We start from the raw sequence: 25,024 nt of genomic DNA, 5'->3' as shown, positions 1-25,024 counted from the left end.
GAGGCCTGGAATTTTGTTTTATATATTTTCACTTTGACGGTAGAACCTAGGGGGGAGGAGAAGGTGAGATTTATATATAAACATCAATGAAACTTCACTCTTGAACTATCTGACCGATCTCGATCAAATTTTCAACATAGATGAGTTTCGGGCCTGGGATAGTATTTCTCTATTCACTTTGACGATAGAACTTATGGGAGTAGGTAGGATGGGGAGATATATAAAAATAAATAAAACTTAATAACTTTTGAACCACCGAACCGATCTCGATCAAATTTCCAATCTACATAAGATTGAACATAAGATGACTTTTTGTCATATCACTTTGACGATGTAACTTAAAGGAGGGGGAAAGACATTTACAAATGATCGAAAGTGACCAATATTAGTGTCGAATTTACAGTTTTTCAGGTCGCTGAGATAAACAGTGACACTTCTGATGCCTTTTAAATCCAAATTCAGCCCCGCAAATTATGGGAGGGAAGGAAGGATATACAAAAATCATCGAAAATGACCAATATCAAGGAGCGCTTAGTAATAGTAAAAAGTGACTGACTAACGAAACATATTATGATTTTTTTTAAAATTTAACCCAGCGAAGCAGGTAATTGATGCTAGTTTGTACTTTTGATACTTCTAGATAGGAAAATTGTTAAAATCATATGGGACTTTTCTAAATTTGCACAGAAAGTATTTCTTCCAAAATAAGAAAAATATTAAATTCTCTTTCCAAATAACTTTATAAACTGTATCAAATTTAAACAAAATGACATATAAACCTTCAACCAGGTTGAACGAACGAAATATTTTGTGGGTTGTATGTAACACCCAAAAAATTTGTTGAGTTTATTTAGCTATGCAAATGTAAAATATGCCAACTTTTTAAACAGTAATATTTATTGTTTCGTACACAACATAAACTTTACAAAACAAAGTCTTCTCTATAGCATTGTATAACATTGTGGGGAAGTTTCCGTTTGGCAAAGTTAGATAACATAATCGTGTTAGACATAGATAATAAAGCTAAATACCACATTAGCTCATAATACAAGTTACTACAAATCAACACAATACTGGAATAAATAACCGGTAATTGGAATCCAAAGTTATTTTAGGTAACACGTCATCGTATGGACGGACACCTCGAACTCACTCAGTGTACTTAAAAATAAAGGAGTTACTTAAAACTTTGTTAGAACATAAGCAACGTATGGCAAGATAACTTCCCCCTCCCCCCCTCACTTTAGAAAATTGAAACAATGACTAGATCATTCTTTTGGACTACGTTTTTGCCGTTTGTACCGAAAACATTTTCGTTTGTACCTTTTTCCTTATAGGGTTACTTGAGAGGTCAATTGGGGGGCTATCTTGGCGCCCCCCGTATCACAGCACAAAAAATTGAAATACACCATTCGAAAGCAACTCGTTTGTACCGAAAAAAGTTTTGTTTGTACCCTTATAGTTTTCGAGAAATAGGGGATGACATTTGTGGGGGCTATCTTGGTATGTCATCCAATATTTCTCGAAAACTATAAGGGTACAAACGAATGACCTAGTCATTGTTTTAATTATCTAAAGTCGGGGGCTATCTTGCCATACGTCCATAAGCATCCATGTACTCACGTACATAAAACACATAAGAGTTTTCTTGATTTCTCTACAAAAAGCCGCAATATTGTTTGTTGATTCCGAGCTCACAAGAAAGTCAACGAAAACAACCACATCTACCGCCAGTAGCACAAAATTGTTGACCGATTAGGCAAGTCGTTAGATACATATTTTATTTAATTCAAAAACATGGAAGATACAATTATCTTTGATATTCTGGCAGAGGTGGATTAACTATTAAGCAAAATTAGAACGTGCCTTGGAGATAGGGAAAGAATCACCACATAAGTGTTGACAAACTTGAAACTGAGATGAAATTAAGAGGACAGATATACAAATTAATAGCAGAAAGATTTTCTTTTTAAAGTGATGTACCACATAATGTAACTTTGTTATCTACTAACATTGCAAAGTTGCTGTCAGAAGTTGTTTGATGCTTACTCAGAGGACTTCAACAATCATTTCTGAGTTGAACTTCAGTAGTTTCATTCATACAATATGTGCGTCATGAGGTCACAGTACTGTAAATTACGGATATGTTAAAATATCAAAAAATACTTTCAACAAAGTGGATACCTTCAAATATCTAGGAGGATCAACATTAGAAACAAAAACTATCCACGGAGAAATTAAATGTCTATTGAAAGCAGAGAATTCGTGGTATGATTCAGTCTAATAGTATATTTTGTTTCAACAAATTCTGTCAAAGACTTTAAATATATAAAGCGATGAGATGTGTGGTTGCGAAGCATAATCACTTACTTTGAGGAAAGAACACAGGCGGAATGTATTAGAGGACAAAATCCTGAGGCGAATATTCGGACCAGGAGCGTCATTTAGGGCTCTAGGATGAGTGAATTGCTCCCACCTGAGTTTTGACATTTATATACCTTTTAATTCATAAGATAATAATATCCTAATGGAAAATCTGAAAATCTACTGACATCTAGGGTTCTCCCTCCCAAAGCAAAATCTGAAATGACGCCGCTGGTTCTGACTCAACAGGAATGAGAATGGAAAATGGCGGAAATTTAATAATGAGGAACTGAATAATTTATGTCATTTGCCCAACATTGTCAGGATCATTAAATCTGGAAGGCTGAGGTGGGCAGATCATGTAGCCAGAAAGAAAGAAAGTAGGAATGCTTTCAAAATTTTAACTGGAAACCCGATTAGAAAAATATCAATAGAAAAGGCTAAGCACAGAAAGGTGAACATTAATCTCACTGAAAGAGTAATACAACAAGAAACTGGATCCAGGTTGCTAAGTACACAAGTCGATTGAAAGTTTTTGTGAATGCAAAGTTGGACCTCCTGGTTCCATAAGCCATAAAGTTGGTTATTTAGTTTTGAAATAGTTTCAATGTATTTTCCTCATAAATTTTCGGACTTATTTCTCTTTGTAACTTGTAGCCAAATCCCACCTTTAGCACAAAGTACCATCGCTCTTGGGTCAAACTGAATAGGTATAGTTGTTTTGCTACACACTTGATATTCATATTTCCTGAGGAGGTATATTAATCCAATTTTCACTTGAACAAGGGCAAACCTCATTCCTGAAAGAAAAGAGTGAAATAAAATTATAAGTATTGGAATATGAACTGTACTGCATTAAATTAAAGATTATATTAAATGCACTCTTTATGTCATTTTTTTAAGCACTATTAGTAGTTTTAAATCGTCTAATTGTGTACACTTTTCAACACGCAATAGATGTTAAAAGCATACATTTTAGGCCTACTTTTAAAATAAATTAAGAAATAAAGCTCATATATTAATTTATTTTTTTTACAAATTCAAAGCCGTAAGTATGAAGCAAATTGAGTATGTCAACAAATTATAAAAAACAATCGTTTCATGCAGGTAAGCCGTAACATACATAGAAATAAAAAAGCTCAGATTTCTATGGCATAGCTACCACAGTTTTTATCCTGGCATGCTTTTACATGTCTAATTAGATATAAACACATTTCTCACAGGGGCGTCATTTAGGGGCCAGGGAGGGGCAATTGCTCCTCCTGAGTTTGAGATTTATATAGATTTTATCAATAAAATAGTAGTAAATCAGTGAAAAAAGCAAAAATTTTACTTATATCAATGGGTCTCGCTCCCCAAGCAAAATCTGAAATACGCCCCTGATTTTCCACTCTTGTGAATACGAAAATACGACTTTCTTGGTATTCTAAATGAATATTTGACTTATATTTAAGATTTATATCAATTTTGGGCCCAAAGTGAAATAAAAGTATATTTCTTGTCATATTCTACGTAAGTTTCACTTCTTACACTGAAAAATATTTGCCAATTTCGGCAACGAGGACAGGTTTAATAAACTTTACTCTTTATTTGGTCAGTAATGTGTTATGATCGAAGTTTAGAAGCTTAAAGACATTTATTCAGGGCAACATAAGTCTGTCAACTTGTAAAATTCTTAAAAAATTGCTATTCTTAAGAACTTATTTTAAACATTTATTCAGTTTCTTATGTGTCGTTCTGTCATACTACAGATCATTTTTAAGCTATAGAAATCCGAGCCATAAACATAAGCCTATTCTTTCCACTGTTCAAAAGGAAAGACATACCTTAACCATTTCAATCGTAATTGTTTTGCTAATTCTCTGAAAACAAACATCCAAAGAAAAGTGGTATGAATCCCGCACAATTTAAAATGGAACGGTGAAAGTAGCCACTGCAGAGCTACCTATCAGTGGATATGAAATTAAATACACAAGAAACATTAACTGACTAGTAGCATATGCAATCGTAAAGAAAATGAAAAGAAATACCAAAATTATTCTCCAAATCTGTAGGACATAATGTCCCCCTGCAAGCGAAAGGGTTAACCATATTATTGGACACACTGTAATTGATAAACATATTGTAGAGGATGTGAATATGGAAGTGTAACTATTTTAGAAAATCGTCCTGAGTCCCGAGTAGGGTCTAAACCGCAAACAGAATGTAAATGTCTCGTTTTTGACTTGTAGTTACACAGTATACTTATAGCTTCTTGTATGGACTTCAGTCTATAAATAATTCAATCATCAAAGTATTATGAATTCAAATTATGTTCTGATGGATATTGTCTATTGTTCTGTTAGATATTACGTAAGTTAATGGTTTTATAGGGGAGAGTTCCCGATATCACACCGGATTCTAAATCGCACCACTCCCAGTTTTAAAAGAACCGTAGTTAATCAAGCCATTTGGTAGTTAAATTAAGTATACGTTCAGTAAGTTGTGTGTGTGTGTGTGCAGTTGCAGTACAATATAATTGGAGTATTCCTTACTAATTTTTTGGGGTATTTCACAGTAGAATAGAGATTAAGGTGACAGAATTAGCTTATGTTTCAATATGTAGTAATATACAAAATACTATTAATATTATAATGACAAACTCAAGTTACTTTTTTTTTTAATTTGTAAGGTATGTAAAGAATATTTTTTTAAAAAAATATATAGTTTCCCAAATCGCACCAGTTCAATTATGGATCTCGTGATGAATTGTTTTTACTGGTTTCTATCTCGTTACAATTCACACAAGGTGGGCACATGGCAATATAGAAAATGGTCTCCGAAGTCTATGAATCGTGCTTTGAAAAAATATATAGAAAATGAAGTGACGCTGCCCAGCCCAATAGCAGGAGGAACTAGAACTACCAATATGTAACCAGAAAGAACAGAAGTACTCTCATCAAGTCCTTACAAAAAAAAAAAAAAAAAAAAAAAAAAAAATCTTGAAGAATAACGGCAAGGGCAATCAAGAGTATCCAAACGTATGGAGAGATCTAATCTTCCTGAACTGTTAGCTAGGTCTGCAAGTGCTTCAGGAAACCTTAACACCAAAAAGTGTACTCGAAAAGTAGATACATTCAAATCACGATGCTCCGAGCTACATATTCGCAGTGTTTCAAATTTGGCTTTTGAAATCAATGTACAAGATTGGTTTTGTTTCCTTGGTCAACAAAATTTAGTCAAAGATAAGGTACAGCGTGTGTTGTGCAAAGTCAAGATACATGAGTCTTGTGCGGGTGTCTCGGATGAACGTGCATTCCAATATAATTTTTGTGCACATAAGGTGTACTTGTCTGTTTCTCATAAATATAGATACTTTACGTTTCATAGGATTATGAACAATATTGCTCATTCGATCAATAATATGGATAGTTTTTCTTTAGTGGTGTGTTCTTCCTTGTATTAATAACACCCTTTTCTCTTTAAAGATGTATTATTCTTCATCTTAATATAACATAAAGAAAATAATGCGATATTCCATGGAAATGCTAATTTGTTTTACCCATATGCATTACTGTAAAATATGCATATATTCAAATGGCGGTGCGATTTTCACATAGTGCAATTTGCTAAACCTGTTGCGTAAATTGCACCAATCACCAGCTTCTAAAATATCATCATTTTTATCATGATAATGGTAATATATCGTTATGAAATCACTGTAAAAGAATTGGAAAACTATAAAGTTCAATACGATCAAAAAATCATTTTAAATTTCTTCAAAAGTTTCCAATTAAAACCATTTATGCAAAAAGTGGTGCGATTTTGGCTATTCTCTCCTACGTTCGTATTCAAAGTTTATTAATGTAAATCACGAAAATTCAATTTTACCTGTAGATTCGATGTCCTTACACTTACCTGAACCTGTTTTCAGCCATTTACTTGATGCCGTAATTTTGGTGCAGATTTATTGTATGGATCCATATATAAATTCACTGCAAATATAGTTCTTTCATTTTCAGTAAATCAACTCTCTCTGCATCTTAGCTAAATAATTATTTTTAGAATGTGGATTTTCATTCCGTTGTACAGATTCACTTTACGAGTGCTTGAGTATAAGTACATGATAATAACTATTGTTCAAACGACACTAACCATCTTGTGATAGGTAGGCAATAAAAAGCACGGATGGTATCTAACCGAGTCAGGCAGGAGTATAGCACGAAGTTGGGCACGCTAGTGCAGAGATGTATCTGTAGGGAGCAGATGTGTCATCGACGGTGTACACATAAATGAGGATTGCAAACAAACTGTATATGGTATTAAAAAACTTATCGTACGTGTCGGATTATGTGCTTATACTTACTATGGATGTTATAGGTAATATTCTGATGTTTTTATTGCTTGCACATTTGTATTCAAAAATAACGTAGCATAAATTTCACAAACATTGGGATCCCCGAACATTTAGATCCCTAAAGTCACGGACACTTCAATGATTGTGTTACTTTAAAAAAATGTGAAAGAAGAATTTGGCTAGTGTTAGTAGATTTAATTACTCCTATCGTAAACTATCTGAAATAGTATATCTCAAGTAATTAAAACTTCTGTGCTCACTACATATAAATCAATAAACATAAATCTTACTTGGAATCGTACTTTTATTCTGAATACTTCTTAGCAGTATTCTCTCTTGAATCTTACATATTCATATACTTAATTATTTCTTCTATTCTTGTCATCACGACATACAATCTGAATCTTCATTATATCTTGTTTATCTTGGCAATCTCTAGTTTCTCTTAACAATCACAGATTACTAACCTTACTGTACACAGCATGTGTACTCTACCATAACATTTCTTACCAACTAGCAACTCTGAAAACTATGTCATTTCTGGCAACCCTGGAAACGACATCTTCATTATACTTGTTCATCCTGTTCTTCATCGTTCTACTGACAACCCTGAAAACTACGCCGTCTACACCTTTCTTCTCCTGCCCTCTTGTGCAGTTAAAGGTATTATCCCGACTCGACTTGTTTGCTCTAATCTTCCTCCCAACAACCTCCGCTTCACCATTTGCGCTGTACTGCTTAGCTTTCCATACTTTCTCGTCCATCTTCCTCTTCACTTCTTCTAATTGACGACTTGCAACATTGAGTGATGATTGATGATTGCTGGGGGTCTAGGTCAAAACCCCCACAGCCAAAACCCCCATACTCAAGAAATGTCAAAACGCCCACACGATCGGTCATAACTCCCACACAAATGGACAAATCCCCCAAACGCACGAACGGTCAAAACCCCCACACTCAAGAAATGTCAAGACGCCCACACGATCGGTCATAACTCCCACACAAATGGACAAATCTCCCAAACGCACGAACGGTCAAAACCCCCACAGCCAAAACCCCCACACTCAAGAAATATCAAAACGCCCACAAAATCGGTCAAAACTCCCACACAAATGGACAAAACTCCCACACATAGCAACGGTCACAATCTCCACATAAATGGACAAAACCCCCACACAAATGGACAAAACTCCCACATGCAGAAATTGTCACAACTGCCACACAAATGGACAAAACCCCCACACAATCGGACAAATCCCCCACACTCTGAAATTATCGTGATTGCACGTCTTTGTTGCGGCTCTTTACGACGCCCACTTTAGTGTTTCTGTCATTACAAAACAGTACAGTTGCAACATCAGTTTAAGTGGAATAAAAAATGTTATTAAAAATTACAAGGGCAAGACATACAACCAAGATCATTTCAGAGTGTGGGAGATTTGACCGATTGTGTGGGGGTTTTGTCCATTTGTGTGGCAGTTGTGACAATTTCTGCATGTGGGAGTTTTGTCCATTTGTGTGGGGGTTTTGTCCATTTATGTGGGGATTGTGACCGTTGCTATGTGTGGCTGTTTTGTCCATTTGTGTGAAAGTTATGACCGTTGGAGGTTATGACCGATTACCAGTGTGGGGGTTTTGGCTGTGGGGATTATGACCGTTCGTGAATTTGGGAGATTTGTCCATTTGTGTGGGGGTTATGACCGATCGTGTGGGCGTTTTGACATTTCTTGAGTGTGGGGGTTTTGGCTGTGGGGGTTATGACCGTTCGTGTGTTTGGGAGATTTGTCCACTTGTGTGGGGGTTATGACCGTTTGTGTGGGCGTTTTGACATTTCTTGAGTGTGGGTGTTTCGGCTGTGGGGGTTTTGACCGGTTCCCGCTTGATCTACCCTTAACACTTTTGCCTGTAACTGGATTAGATTAAGATTTTTTTTTTCTTGAGCAACTTTTGCAACTTCGGTGGTCTTGATTTTACGTTTCCACTCAAACTTGGGATTTAACCTCTTTGTAAAACATGCCCTTGCATAATGATCTATAAAAAGACATCTAAAACATCGTTTAGATGTAGCTGGACATTTCTTATTGTTGTGAACTCGCTGACATTTTGAACACAATTTAACACTTGACTAGAACTTAAGGATGTACTTTGATGGTCATTATATGTTTGATTAATCATTGTATTTGGCTGCTTACACGTTATTTGTCATTTAAGTAAAGATATTTCTTCTTTTAAGACAGTTATCTCCAGATCTCGTCGATGAAATTCTTCTGCGATCCATTTCTCAACTTTCGTGTTCACCATTTTCTGTATCTGTTCCCATATACTCGACAGCATAGAATTCTTTGAACTTGACTGCGCCATTTGTTACTTTATAAAAATGTGAAAGGAGAATTTGGCTAGTATTTGTAGATTCAATTACTCCTATCGTAAACTATCTGAAATAGTATATCTCAAATAATTAAAACTTCTGTGCTCACTACATATAAATCAACAAACATAAATCTTACTTGGAATCGTACTTTTATTCTGAATACTTCTTAGCAGTATTCTCTCTAGAATCTTACATATTCATATACTTAATTATTTCTTCAATTCTTGTCATCACGACAACAATCTGAAGCTTCATTATATCTTGTTCATCTTGGCAATCTCTAGTTTCTCTTGACAATCACAGATTACTAACCTTACGCTACACAGCATGTGTACTCTACCATAACATTTCTTACCAACTGATTGCACGTCCCGAGTTAACTCGCCGATTCCAGATACTCCATTTCACTTTACTTTGTACAGTGTAATTAATGGCTGTCTTATAGCCGAATCTATGCTTAACAGGTTAGATTTTCATTAATGTGTTCCTACTAGATAAGCATCTCACAGGTAAGAACACAACATACTTCGATTACTTGCACACTGGTCTACTAAAATATTATGTAAATTTGTTCTATAAACTTACAAATAGGTGGATCCATACAGTAAATCGGCACCATAATTTTAAACATTGATTATAAATAACTCTAAAAATAATTAAGTACTTTATGACTTTAGTACCTACCAATACAAATCCTTGGGCCTTCGCCAAATGGTAAATAAGTAAAATGTTGTATTCGCAGTTTTCCTTCTTCATTAAATCTTTCTGGATCGAATCTATTGGGTTCAGGATAGTACTTGGGGTCGTAGTGTATAGCATAAACAGGAACTTGTACTGATGTTCCTTTCTCTATAACAATATCTGTATCAGGAATTACGTAGTCTTTCGTACAGGAACGTGGCAACATGGCAGCCGGTGGAAATTTTCTCAATGTTTCTTGGAAAAAAAAGAATAAAATAAATTAATCACATTATCTAATATAATTAATTAATATCATAATAGTTATTTAAGTAGACAATAGAAAAATAAAAAGTGTTGTCTCAGTTTAGATAAACAAACTATCACCATCGCTGACACGCCTGCTCTCTACGAAAGTACTGCCCCGCTAATGCGTGGGCATCACTACTGCGCTTCTGCTCTGACACGTTAGACAGAATTCTCTTTTTAGCGACCATTTAGCACAAGTTGTATAGAATTGTTTCGCACTGTAGTTTTGAAGTCACCACGCTGTACTTATCCCATAATGGATAAGTCCTTCTAAAATTAGTCTGCACCCAATAATACCACTTCCACCTTATGAAACACCTTTTAAGTTAGTAAGAGTAAAGTTCGTTATACAAGAGTGAATATATAATGAATATAAGTCTGTATACTTAAACTGGGAATGCACGAATATACGTATGTTTATGGAGACACACAATTTTTCTAATTAAAAACTAAAGGATGCAAGCTTCGAATTGATTACCCGAGATTCATTCGCCATCTTTCATCACCATCAATCGTTTCATCAATTTTTACATTGAATTTACCATGTTACACACTAATTATGACAAAAGTAAGTGGTATGGATAACTGGGGCCTAGGTCTGAAGCTGAAAATATAAGACGTAAATTGAAGCTATGAAAGGAAAAAACCTGCCGTTTGACTTAGGAGAGCGAAGTTTTAGATGGAGTGAATCTTAATTGAATCTTATTGACATCTGTGGACCGGCGTAACGTAGTCGCTGACGCTCTCGCCTTCGGTGCGAGCGGTTCCGGGTTCAATTCCCGGTGGGGGCACTCGGTACCCTCATCCGTGACTGGCTAAATGACCTTAGATGCCCAGAGCCCAGAAATCTAAATTCCAATTCTAATTCTTATTGACACCGATAAAATAGGCCACAGTTTGATACTGATCACACTTTTGAAATGCGTGAAAAATATTATACAGTGTCTATTAATGGTTTGGTCACTTGCGTAACTTCAGAAAAAGTAGTAGTGGCTTTGCCTACAGAAATATTTGACCGCTAACTTCTCCTAGACTACTGAACCGACTTTCATAATTTTTGTACAAAAGTGGACCATGGCCTAACTGAGGGTTTTATCCAATACTTTTCCCTAAGATTATATCATAAGGAGGTAGAGGGAGTTAAAATATTTACGGCAAAAGTATAGTATCTCGCAAACCCGTCAAGTTAAAAAGATAAAACTCGGTATAAAAATTCAATGAGGGCATTTTTTTTAAATCTTAATACATAAAAATATATATCTATCTATGTTGCAGCATAACTCTGTAGCAAATGAGAATTTCAATCTAACTTGTACACACATGACTTCTAGCTTAAGAAAATATCATGGTGTTAAAATATCTCTACCATCCTAGGGGAGTAGGTACAGAGTTACAAATAAAAATAACGGAAAACGACCTACTTTAGTATCGATTTCATAGTAATGGGGGTAGCTAAAGGGAATAGTAATAATTCTGATGCCGTTTAAGTTCAAATTTAGCCCCAGCAGGGCTAAGACATGTCCATCCCTTCTAGAGATGGTGTGGAAGAGTGTGACACGTAAAAATAATCAGAAAGGACAGATATTTCGGGATCGCTGAAATGAATATTGACACTCCCACTACTGTTTAAATTCAGGTTCAGGCCCAATCGCTATGGGGTGAAGGGTGGAGGTAGGAAGGAACTAACACATAAAAATAATCGAAATAATCGAAAAGTAATCGAATCGTTTTCTATGATATTTATAAAACCTTGCAAACAAATCTTTCTTTACGCATATACCCACTCATTGTCGCTAGCGCCCCACCCCTACGAACGAGCCTACAGACGAACCCAACAGCTTCGCCCTACTTTGAATAAAAATAAATACAAAACTATCCATCACAGGTTGGTTACTTGCTACAGCAAACAACACCAACTGGAAATGCCAATGTTAACAATTACCTCAACATTTCTTAACCTAACAATAAACCTTCAATCATAAATATTCGCAGTGATTAGGAAAGACTTAAAATCTACTAACTATGGTACGCATGTAAAGCAGTTTGGTACTATTATAAATATGTGGTTCCAATGTCCGCTGCCGTTTAAAACCTTTGGTGTCAGTCACCACTGGCATGTATACCAACATTGAATTTTCTACGTGAGACGTGCAAACTATGCCGAATGCATGTGTGGACTGTATCACTTGTTTCTTGGATGGAGGTACCTGAAGTGATCACTGTTGACAATGGATGGTGGCTTGTATGACCAGAAACTCCTATGAACGATGCACGTAATCTGACATCTATTACCGGATCTCTATTTTGCAAGTAAGAAGATTACACTTACCGATGTGTGCAAAGTACGACAAAGGTGTGAGAGCCTGTTAGAAACTCAGGACATAGTGTGGGTCTACCATGGGCAAGCGACACGACGAAGCACATGAGGAATGATACTTTGGAGTCCACTTGGTGTTTGGGAAGCCACGATTCTGCAGAAAGTTACTAGAGTTTATTAACTGAGACTGGGGAAAGCTACTGGCTTGCAAACCGTTATAAATTGATGAGCAGGTTTGTAACTGCAGAACGATGAGATGAACACATCAGATAAGGAAACAGTAAAACATCGCGTTCATCCATAAATCGTATAACCGCTGCCATATCGAGTCGCGTGTAAATCTGTTTGAAAATGGTTCCATGTAGCACTTGCCGTCAGAGGACACAATCGGTTTCGAAACTTCATCGATGTACTATCGTGTGGCCAAAGATTCGCCAATATGTATTAGACACTAGTGGTAATGAGATTCAATGATACTTCGGATCACATCACCTGTTTCCAGACCACTGTGTCTTTATCGCACCGCCAGAGACAGACACAATCATCGTGATGCTGCAGCCAGAGGAGACATTCATTTGAGAAAAGGATGTTTTTCCAATCAGCTCTCCATGTGTGATGTTCGTTGAAATGACGATTGGTGGGTTGCATTTGCGTTTAGCGTCTCTTTCAGCAATGCAGCTACATGAATCGTGGACCGCATAACGTGAAATCCGAATCACATGAATCCTCACCAGTGTCAAACCCAGGTGTACCATACCAGAGATGCGTTGTAGGGTGGAGTGAAAAAATCAAAATTTCGAGTATCGACATCTAATAGGGTTCAAAAGTTGCGTATTTGCGTGATAATCAATGGAATAATAACGAAACTAATCGCACTTTGGACCTTCAGTTCGCGCAAATGGCCTAAACTTTTAAAACAAAAGACAAAAAACACCGAAATTTACCTTTACACAAGGAACATACATATTTCTATACATATACATTATTTCTATAACATATACATTAGAGCATTCTATAACATAATTTCTATAACATATACATTATTTCTATAGAGTCTAAGTTCCTTATTTTAGTTGTGAGGTCATGTTTATTATTAATTCGTTAATGCGAGTGATTTTATACATTTTATTTTCATAATGATTTTGCAGTTCTTTGCCCGTTTCTCAACATTTTTTTTTCTCCTTGAAATCACCCAGAACCACCACGAGGAAGTGTCTGCAATCCGAGTTCCACCAACAACTTACCCAACTCTCCTTTCAATTGTGGTGTGCTAAATTATGTTGTTGCTAAATTATTAGTCAAGGACGTTGTCTTAAATTCAGAGTTTTAAAAATCCCACCAATCGCCGGCTTGGCACCAATTTTGGCATTGTAAATATTGAGAGCAAAATTGCTCTAATGTAGCCATCTCTGTTTTCTTGTCCTTATGCTTTCTCTCCAGACTCCATGACAATTTCGACACAACTTGCAACTCCCTGATTATGACATGGAAAAATTAAGAAGTCAAACACATGAACAGATTTTTCATGCATAAGTGATAAGATAGTTTCTGTTGTCAAGCTTTCGAGCACTGGAGAGGGAGACAGCGTACAGTTTCTCCAATCTATTAGCTCACTGTAGTCCGTGGCATCAATATTGAAAGTTCTAACAGTTCTAACAGATTTCCCTTTCCGGTCTTCATTTCTTGCACTAGCACTCTCCTGTAACACAACTCTCGTGCATGTTGTCTCTCAGCCACTGTCATAGCCAACAATATGTTCTCTGAATGACAGAAGAATGTGTTTCTTTCAATCACAGGATCCATGATTCTTTTAATGTTGTTTTGCAAATGTCTAATTGTTTGAACTACTTCCAAAATATGTTTAGGTCCATATTTCACTGACTGATATCTCTCTGTATGTCGAACCAGACAGGAGCAATGTCTTTATAATGTAGTTTACAAGCGCTTTCAGTTCGTTTGTAGGATTTGTTTGAGAAACATACAACCGTAAGAGAAGGTTTACACATGTCAGCAATCGGAAGTAACTGAGAGGTCCAGGATCTCTTATGCGACATCTGGAGTACACTGCCCTGTCTGTCTATCTTCAATAAATTTTGATGCCACGGACTACTGTGAGCTGATAGATTGGAGAAAATGTAAGCTGTCTCCCCTCCAGTACTCGAAATCTTATCACTTATTCATGACAAATCTGCTCATAAGTTTGAGTTCTTAAATTTTCCATGCATAACTTAAGAAGTTGAAAGATGTGTCAAACTTGTTACAGAGTCTGTAAGAAAAGTGTGAGACAAGAAAACAGAGATTAGAGCAACTTTGCTCTTAAGACTCACAATGCCAAAATTTGATTAAAAAAACTGAATTTATGACAACGTCCCACTGGCGCAAATCCCGGGGGGACGAGGGGGACATGTCCCCCCCAATCTTGGACCTGGGGGGGACTGTACCCCCCAATAATCTGATTTAAAAAGTGCTTTTTCGGATAAGTGTCATTATTTATGTCCGACTGCTCCAAAGGAATGTAAGATAAAATTGATTTCTCTTGGCTTTTCCATTTTTTTTTCTAAAAAAGAATCGTATTCTGTAGTATTTCAAACTGAACGTCGTGCTGTAGTGAGTTTAGTAGTCTCATCAATATGTATTAATTCCGCTTCCGCTATTTGGGCACAAATTGCAATAAATGCCAGAGGAGGATATGCCCCTCTCCTCATGCTGGAAAGTTGTCTCAGCTGTAGGTACGGGCACACATTCCGGGGAAATGGGGAGACATGTCCCCCCCCCCAACATTGGAACTGGAGGCTCTCCCAATAATCCGATTTGAAAAGTGCTTTTTGCAGATAACTGTGATGAGTTGTGTCCGACTGGCACAAAGGAAAGTGAGATGAAATTTGTTTCTCTTGGCTTTTCCATTTTTAATGAAAATGAAGGCGTGCGACTGTGACGTAACCTGATATGAAATCTTATCTCCTCCTCTCCCCTAGACCCTAGCACACGAAGAGTATATAGACTATCCAACGTCAGTAGAACACATCTTTTCAGTAAATGCGCATTTAATCTATTTGTAGTATCAGCCTAGGCATCTACTCATGCTTCGTAAGCTAACTAACTCTATAGCCTATGGAATCCGGAGGTTCAATGCCGCTTTCACAAAAGCTCTCCACTGACTTCTATTTTTAGCCAACTGGATCCAGTTTCTAGTTTGTATTCCTATCTCTGCGAGATCCATCTTAATATTGTCTTCCCATCTGCGCCTAGATCTTCTTAAAAGTCGTTTTCCGATTGGTCTTACTGCTAACACTTTGAAAGCGTTCCTACTTTCTTCCATCCTGGCTACATGTCCTGCCCACCTAAGCCTCCTAGACTTGATGACCTTAACAATGTTTGGTAAGCCGTATAATTTACGTAGTTCGTCGTTATGAAGTTTCCACCATTCCCCATTCCCGTTCCTCTTGGTCCGAATATTTCTCTCGGGATCTTGTTCTCAAATACTTTCAGTCTATGCTCTGCACTCAGTAAGCGACCATGTTTCGAAACCATACAGAACAACAGGTATGATTATCGTTTTATACATTTTAAGCTTCAAATCCCTCGACAGAATTCGCGACGACAAGAGGTTTTGAACTGAATAATAACACGAATTCCCTGTTTTTAGTCGACATTTAATTTCTTCGTGAATATGATTTTCGTCTGTTAATATTGATCCTAGATATTTGAAAGAATCCACTTTATCAAAAGTATTATTTAAAATTTTAACACATACATGAATTGCCGTATTACGGTCCCGACGCACTTCCATGTATTTAGTTTTCTCTGCATTTATTTCTAAACCCATGTCCATGCAAGCGCGTCTAATAAGACCTTTGCATTTCTTTCTATTTTTCTCCTATCATCCCCTACTAAGTTTACATAATCAGCGTACGCATAACCTGGTGAACACTGTTCAGCTCTAGGCCCTGGTTGCTATCTTTGATTTTCCTTATAGCGTATTCCAGGACAAAGTTGAATAATAATGGCGACAACGCATCTTCTTGTTTCAGGCCATTGTTAACGTGAAAGCTCGTGGCCAAAAATTTTCCTACCCGGACTTTACTTTGGGATTCATTTAAACATGCCTTAATTGATCTAATTAGCTTTATCGGTATTCCAAATTCTGTAAGAACGTTGTACAATGTTTCTCTCCTAACCGAGTTATAAGCCTTTCTAAAATCAATAAATAGTTGATGTACCGGACTACTGTATTCCCGCTTGTTTTCAAGTATTTGGCGAATGGTAAATATTTGGTCGATAGTTGATCGATTTCGTCTAAATCCACACTGATAATTTCCAAACATTTCATCTGCGTATGGGGTCAATATTGCTAATAGAATGTTTGAAAGGATTTTATAGGATATTAACAGAAGAGAGATGCCTCGATAATTATTGCAGCCAGTTTTGTCGCCTTTCTTGTGGATTGGAACAATGATTGATTCTTCCCACTCTTGTGGCAATTCTTCCTTGTTGTAGATAAGGAGAATGAGTTTGTGTATCTTGTTCCACAATTTTTTTGCCTCCAGCTAAAATTAACTCAGCCGGAATTTCGTTTACACCCGAGATTTGTGTTTCTTTAATTTCTTTATAGCGATTTTTACTTCTATTCGATTGGGTTCTGGAATATATGGTTCTGCGGTGTGTATCTTCCTTTCTCCACGCACATTAGTTTTTGGCTGCGTGTTAAGCAAATCGTCAAAGAAATCTTTCCATCTATTTAAAATGCTGTCTGTATCAGTGAGAACTGTTCCATCAGCTTTCTTTCATATATAAGAACGAGGTTCATAGCCTTTCTTAAATTCGTTGATCCCTTTATACATGTCCCGAATGTTTTTATTTTTACTATTATCTTCAAGTTCCAAAATTTTAGCTTTCAAAATATCGCGTTTCTTTGTTCTAAGAGTTTTGGAAGTTCCTCGCCTGATGTCTACGAAATTTTGTGTAGTTATTTCATTCGGATTTTGTAGCCAACGTAATTTTGCCTGTTTTCTCTTCTCTGCTAGTTCGAACCATGGTTTGTTCCTACGTATTTCCGCGTGTCCCAATTTTTCTTTTGAGAGAAGATGTTTCGTAAGCAAAGAAAAGAATTCAATTGCTGGAACATTTTTCTCTATAATCTTAAGGTTACATCTGTTAAGTAAAGAGTATAACATGCGTCAGATTTCCGAAACGATTCCTGTAATATTATTGAGATTATAATCATTTTGCTCAAAGAGTATTGTTGCGTCATACATAATTGATATTCTTTCTTCATGGTTTTGGGGAAGGCGTCATTTATATTATTATATTACTATAAAACAATTTTAACGTGGATCTTTGTGGATGCCTAATTAGAAACATACCAATTATAAATATGCATGTATTCAGATTTCAGAATGTTTTCACATCAGTGATTTGTAATACTGATATGTACTACTACTTTATCTACATCACCTAATATATAATATACTCTACAACAGTTGATCAGATTCATCTACCGTAATATGAGTTTCATCTCCCTTATCTAGAATAAGCCTCAAATCTGCCCACCTTCCAATGTTGAAGACAACCAATGGCGTATTTAGGATTTTCTTTCAAGGGCTATGCCCAACACAAGGAAGGAAGTGGGCAATTGCCCACCTGAGTTTGAGAATTAAATATATTTTAATTTATGCATTTTGAAGTTATAATGGCAAGAATTACAGATCGATAAATCCTATATGATATGATACAAAAATTTAGAGGTGAATCTAACCCTTTATTCTATTCATACAAGAAAAAGAAAACATCCTCTTGGCCGTCCTAATTTCCCGGGCTAATTATTCCCCCGTTTTGATTTTCTTTAATGCAAACATTTCCTTCATTTAAAAATAACTAAACGATATAATTGTTCCTTTGTTATAATAACTAAAGTCCTGTCATGTTGATATCCGCGCATGTTGGTGTGGTACATTAGTTTCGCTTATCAACTCTTCTTAGTTTTGGTGTTACTGATGACGGCCAACTTGAATCACAACTGACAACGGTCGATAAAGTATGATAGGCGAAATGAAAGTAGTAACGTCAAGAAAAAGAAACAGAAAAATAGAAAGGATGACAGAAAGAACTATTAAGGACGCAGTTCTTATATGGAATGAAATTTGACAAATATAGTATTATTTCTGAACAAAAAGCATAAGAAAATGGAAAGTCAATGACATTCTTAAAAATGGTAAGAAGGATTATTGTTGTACGTGGAATGCGTAAAACTAACAAATTATTTCGAGGGGAGAATGAGCCCGATAGCCTCCTAAATACGTCACTGAAAACAATTCTGCTCCCCTGATCCGTCAGAGCATTGTTTTTCAACTTCATAAATATTTTGAACATCGTATATATATATATATATATATATATATATATATATATATATATGTGGGAACGTCTTACCTGTCCCCCCCAATGTTGAAGACAGATTTGCGCCTTTGCAACGTCCTTGACATAATCAACTTAATTTAGCACATCCTAATTGATAATATGGTTGGATAGGTTGTGGGCGGAGCTTGAATTGCAGGCACCTTCTCGTGGTGAGTTCTGGGCAATTTCAAGGAGGAAAAAAAAATGATTGGAAAATGGGCGAAGAACTACAAAATCATTATGAAAATAAAATGTATAAAATCACCCACACTAACGAATTATTAACAAACATGACCTCGCACAACTAAAATAAAGTAATTGGACGCTATAGCAATGAAAAACAGTAATCTGTATACAGGGTGGCCCAAAAGTAGGTATATACCCCTGAGTATAACATACTACTTTATGAGTTTATTTGCTTCGACTCTTCCGAGCTTAAGATGCAAGTAAAAACACATTAAGAACAAATAATAAAGAAACTAAGTGTACCTGATGGATAACAATAAGAAATTATATAAAATGCAGTACGATACTGTATACCTACTTTTAGGCCACCCTGTATTTCTTGTGTAAAGGTAAATTTAGGTGTTTTTTCATTTTTTTAAAATTTTAGGCCGTTTGTGCAAACTAAAGATACAATGTGTGATTATTTTCGTTATTTTTAGATTGATTAGCATGCGAATATGCAATTTTTGAGCCCTATTAGAACTCGATACTTGAAAATTTGATTTTTTCGCTCCACCGTAATAAGTAGGCTAACCATATAGTCAGGAGCAAACTCTCTTATTCGTGGCAATATTGTAATTGCACACGATTATACTATGCAGTCATAGGGAACAGACGTAATAGGCGCCGTGTAAATATGCCTCGCATAGAAGTCGACGACTGGTGACATTGGTCGTTCCGCAATAAAACCGAACTTGTGGTTTAATGTTCGGGATATGACTCTCTTATTCTCCATACGCATATTCAGAGGAAGCCTGCCTTCCGGGTTCACGTTATGACGGCACTTGGTATCTTTTTTATGTTGTCAGTATGTTCTAAACTCCTAATAAGTACTTTCATTAATTAAAAGAGGCAATTAAAATTGCTGATCAAAACAAGTAGTATATATTTTGTTATCAGAATTTAATGTTTCCAATACACTTTTGTGTCATAATCTTCTACTGAATGTAGTAAAACTAGACAAACTTCATTTTCAAGTTATTTCGTGTGAGCTGTTTTAGAAACAAGGAGCCTTATGCAGAGTTGTTCTGACAAGTGATTAGTATCAACTAAAGTGTTGGACTAACATTTGTTTCTTGCAGTAGTCATGCCTTTAGTATGACGCTAATCATACGTCAAAACGACTGTGCATAAGGCGGAAGTTGTTTTTCGTTTGGTAATTTACTTTCCTCTGTTCACGAATTTTTTAAAAAAAATCCTGAAGACAATTTATGTTCCTTGCTGCTAGTTTTACTTATTTATTTACAAGTTCCTGCATAAATCACTTTCACATTAACATACACTTTTCAACAATAAAATTTGATAATTAGCATTGATTTTACGTTTATTCAGGTGTCCTTAGCCTACTTTCTGCTCATAGAGAATTTTGTTGGCGTCGATGAAACAAATATATATGAAAAATTTCACCTATGCTGTCAATTTTGACAAAAATTCTCCATATCCCTATTCGAAAAATTAATGTCAAATAATCCCACAATGTTTTTTTTTTCCACGAGTTGGAATCACTGGTCAAATAAAGTTAGGATTGATCCGCTGCGATTTGTACTTTGAAATTTGGGATACTAACGCCATCTCGTGCGCAAAGTGCTGCAAGACTTCTTAGCAGGATAACACTAGAGGGTAAAGTTGAATTGATTTTAGTTTAGCGTCCCTTTCAGCAGCGAGGCTATATGAGACGTGGACCTACTGATTAACGTGGAATCCGAATCACATGAGTTCCCGTCGGGAATCGAACCCGGGTCTCCCACGCCAAAGGCTCGTATGCTGACCGCTTGGAAACGAGAGAGCTCTAACTACTAGAGGGTGAAAGGGGCCCCCGACTGCGCCTGATGTATTGTGGGATACGTCAAGTATTGTATCACTATTATTTTCGATAAACAAAAGAAGAAAACAGTTGCCCACTAAAAATGTCTGCTCCTCCACTTGCTCTATCTCCCCGAGAAATTAGACCTAAAGCTGATGTCATTGTTTCTTAGACGACCTGACATTTTTAAAACATTGACTACTCTAACCTGTTTTGATTGTCTAACACCTCAGCCAGGCAAAAAGGCCAGAAGTTACTTTCATTCAAACATATTTGTAATCAACATACTATGTAATAAACAGATAACGTTTGAACTTTACTGTCTGCACTCAAAACTTCTACCAAGTGCATTTGACGGTATAAGTACGAGTGAGTAACTTACCTGAAACAACTTTGTCGAGATAACGCATTTCCTGTACAGCATCATAAGACAAATCTCCATTGCATTTCTTAAACGTTTCCTCAATCTCTATCAGAAGCTTATTTTGCACTTCTGGATTCAAGGCCAGCTCATAAAGCGCAAAGGAAATTGTGGTGGAAGAAGTTTCGAATCCACCCGTGAAGAAGTTAAGAGCCTGGGCTGTAATATCATCGTCCGTTAATTCTGGAAATAATAAACGATTTGTGTGTTTTGTATGAATAATGATAATAAAAGATTTCTATAACAATATAATAACAACTAAAATACAAATTTGCACATAAATATCTCCGAGAACACATAAGATAGTTAATTGGAAAACTGAATTTCTGATTACTACCAACCAACAGTTTGGCGTCAATAGTATAAGGATTTTTTCAATGCCTCCGTAATAAGGGTTTCTTCCGCGTCCTCCTCCTGGTGTATGCTTACAGCGTGTGTTATTTTCTCAGTGGAAAACACAAGATGTAATAAATTGTTACTACATTTCACTTGTGCAAAATATAATGAAGTGGTTTCCAAATTATGCCCAGCACGTCCATTGTGGGCGTCCATGAAATAACATTTAGGAAAGGGTAGCTTTAATATTTGGCAATCCGTATATTTCTGGAATGACGGAGATAATGGACACTATACAAACCAAGTCAATATTTTGTTTTCCATAATAATATAGATAGATCTCTAAGAACTTCAGTAGAATTTTATCGTGTTTTGATTTCTAGTGCCGTAAGAATACCCGTTTTCCTGTTCTGAGTAAATGACTTGATTTTAGCTGTCAAAATTATAAATATCTTGAATTCATTTTTTAGTCCCTTAGCCTTTGTGCTGTAGTTAAGTAGTCTGAAACGCTACACTGACGACCATGAGGCGAAACGTTTCAGGCATTCGAAGTCTTTCTGAATAGCATGGGATCTTTTAATCGTCTCGAAGTTTCTGAGTTCGCCCTGTACATCCCTGTTCGATTGAAGTACATAGAATTTATAGTCGAAATAAACAAAAAAACGTTTAAGAGAATAATTCCCTCATTTTTTTCTAAATCATGCTCAAGTGCCTAATAGGCGTAATTTCTGTGCCCATGATGCCAAATTCATGCAATGCTTCGGATACAAGTAGTGATTGGGGATCTTGTTCTTTAAGCAGTGAATTTTGTCTGAGGTATCCCTGGTAGCCAAAGTATTCAACCAGTCAGTGATACTATCCTGAACCCCTCACCACTGCTGAAATATGTGTTTAACAAATTCCTAGCGCTTCTGGTTAACTTGAGCCAGGCTGCGACAGTAAAAATATATGTAGCCTTGAATACATATAAAATTTGACATTCTCGTAAAGTAATTATAAGATGAGAGGGATTTTGAACAAATACATTTTAAATATCAAAATGGCAGTACAACAGCTTCCGAAGGTAAGAGTATTCTTGGTATTCTCAAGGAAGCTGTAAGTGATTAGTTAACTAATCCTAATCTAAATTAGAAACTACGTATGCATGCATCCATTGTAGGTTCTTATAATAATTTCCTGTTATTCATGTACCTACGTGTTTTCATAGTCACGTTATTTCTGCTCACTGACTTAGTGGGTAAACAAACTCAACTACATTAGATAAAGGATGCTACAAGGCAGTCGAACGGACTATGAACCAATGAGAGTGCAACGTACTATTGACAAACTTTAGCTGAGAAATTGGGTTTCAGCAAGCAAGTATATCATTAACATGGTACTCATCTCACTAAGAATACAAAACTTATACCTGCGGAAACACATTTCCAAATCATAGCGTGAGAAATGTTGCTATAAACGGACTGTTCAATCTGAAAGAAGCTCTCATTATCTAACATCATTCCGGCTGTCGAACCACAACACACATACAAAGAAAATAAAGTAGAAAAGACAAAATAATATGAAAAACTTACTGTCTTGTGTTTCTTCAATGACGTTGTCAGTGCCAGTCCTACTATCGTCTTCCAGACGACCTTTCTTCTTAAGTTCAGTTAACAAATCCATAAAATCATTCCTTTTGAAGTTATGTTTTTCTCGATAATCCATTGTGTCTTTAACAAGATTTCTGAAAAACCTCCCAACAGAAGGTGGCGTTATTTGAATTTTCAAATAATTAGCAATTGTTGGCAAACACATTAAAAGGAAAACTTTGATAGCTACCATAATTCCAGGAGTAAACAACTTCTTACCCATTAGCCTAAATTCGTCATTTGGATTTTCAAAAGAATTACATTTTGTTCCAAATACACATGAGGCTATAACATTTGTGGTGAATTTAGCTGTTAAATCATTCATTTCTAACACTGTACTATTTTCAGATGGTTCGCTGAGAAAGCTTTCCATCTCTTTGCCACATTCACAAATCAAATAAAACATTTTCTTGATTTTGCCAGAAGTAAATGTTGGTGTTAGTTTTGCACGTAAATTTCTCCATTTATGTCCCCTCATGACAAACAAACTTTTCCCTTGAAGCGGTTCCGTATCTTCATTAATGTAAAAATTACGATCATGAAAATGGTTAAAATCTTTCACTAAAATCACTTTAATCAGTTCTGGATCCATAACTAACAAGATTGGGCTATGCAGTACAAACGCTCCTCCATACTTCTGTCCATGCAACTGTTGGTATAAATCCTGCAGTAAGATACCCATGTGTTTGCCTTTAAATAAAGCGTCCCATATGTTCCCAAATATTATATAAGGTGTCACGTATGGAACATTCTTCCTTTTCCAGTAATTTCGTTTGCGGAAATAGTCGAAGCAGATGAAAACTGTTATTGTAAGAAAAATTAGAACCACAGTAGTAAGTAATTTGATGATAAACATACTTGTGTGAAGTTAACTATCAGCTAATGAACCTGAAAAGGAAATGGAAATAATATATAAATATAGTAATACATATTCGTTGCGTTTTCTATTTAATTTAAGATTTGTTCACATCCGAAGTACATGTACAGTAAATAGGAAAGTTAATAGTAAATCATAAGACATAATTCTAATGTAATTTTTAATACTATAATCTCAGTATTATGCTCTCCTAACAGGAAGATTACTATATATGAACTGCCTCATTTTATTCGCTTAACACAAGGGATTATTTCAGTGTTGAATGTGCGCATAAAACTTAAATTTCCCTTGGGCGCCTTGCGAAACAATACCAAGGTTGTACTTAATTCCTGACTTATTCCATAGAATGCTGGTGACCAAAGTTGAGATCCTTTGAAATAATCCAGTTGGTGATCACAGAGATCCTTTGCTTGAGGAAAATACAATAGTTAGAATTAGTAATTTTTTCAAGCAAGGGATCTTTGTGATCAGAAGAATCACCCCAAAGATATTGCGATCGAAGAAGAGGAATTGGTGTATGATGATGAAAAAGGAACTCAATATACTCAATATACTCAAATCAAGTACTACAATCCATCACAGACATGCGAGGGAAGAAGACCACTGAAGACGACGACATATCAGCAGATTAGGAGATAATGCAATATAAGTACTGACTTCACCTATTAACAAGATTTATTGGAGTGGAGAATTCACAAAGGATTTTTTTCATGTTACAATGTTTGCATTACCGAATAAAAAGCAACCAAAGAAATGCGGTGATCACAGAGGCATTAACCTTATTTCCCATTCTGGAGAGATTATTGGGCGAATACTGAACAGGTGGCTGAAAAGTAAGATAGAAGGGATGATGAAGGAAGATCAATTTGAATTCTGGAAAGTAAAATCGCCAGAGATGCTATTGGCTTGATGAGAATAATATAAGAACAAGTTCTTGACGCAAAGGAAGTTTTGTGTTTGTG

The 25,024-nt window shown here is 36.0% G+C and overlaps 1 protein-coding gene across 1 annotated transcript; it reads right to left on the bottom strand.

The window, feature by feature from the left end:
* Positions 1 to 513: 513 nt before the first annotated feature.
* Positions 514 to 24,069, bottom strand: LOC145668558 (cytochrome P450 6j1-like). Its single transcript, XM_081736545.1, has 4 exons — positions 23,129 to 24,069; positions 21,183 to 21,404; positions 9,756 to 10,007; positions 514 to 3,164 (listed from the first exon to the last, which is right to left on the bottom strand). The coding sequence occupies exons 1-4, from the start codon at positions 24,039 to 24,041 to the stop codon at positions 2,983 to 2,985; spliced, it is 1,569 nt and encodes a 522-aa protein (XP_081592671.1). The 5' UTR covers positions 24,042 to 24,069; the 3' UTR covers positions 514 to 2,982.
* Between the last annotated feature and the right edge of the window lie 955 nt (positions 24,070 to 25,024).

The sequence above is a fragment of the Thermobia domestica genome, chromosome 13, assembly GCF_964235325.1.
Source record: "Thermobia domestica chromosome 13, izTheDome1.hap1.1, whole genome shotgun sequence".
In the NCBI taxonomy this organism is placed as follows: domain Eukaryota; kingdom Metazoa; phylum Arthropoda; class Insecta; order Zygentoma; family Lepismatidae; genus Thermobia; species Thermobia domestica.
The sequence above is the reverse complement of the archived record's forward strand: the minus strand, read 5'-3'. Positions and strand labels throughout refer to the sequence as shown.

What these genes read in the sequence shown, in the direction of transcription:
- LOC145668558 (XM_081736545.1), bottom strand. Translation starts at nt 24,041, where the DNA reads ATGTTTATCATCAAATTACTTACTACTGTGGTTCTAATTTTTCTTACA. An exon ending in CATTGAAGAAACACAAGACA is followed by an intron (nt 21,405 to 23,128) that starts GTAAGTTTTTCA and finishes TATTATTTCCAG; the next exon opens with AATTAACGGACGATGATATT. An exon ending in AGGCCCAAGGATTTGTATTG is followed by an intron (nt 3,165 to 9,755) that starts GTAGGTACTAAA and finishes CTTTTCTTTCAG; the next exon opens with GAATGAGGTTTGCCCTTGTT.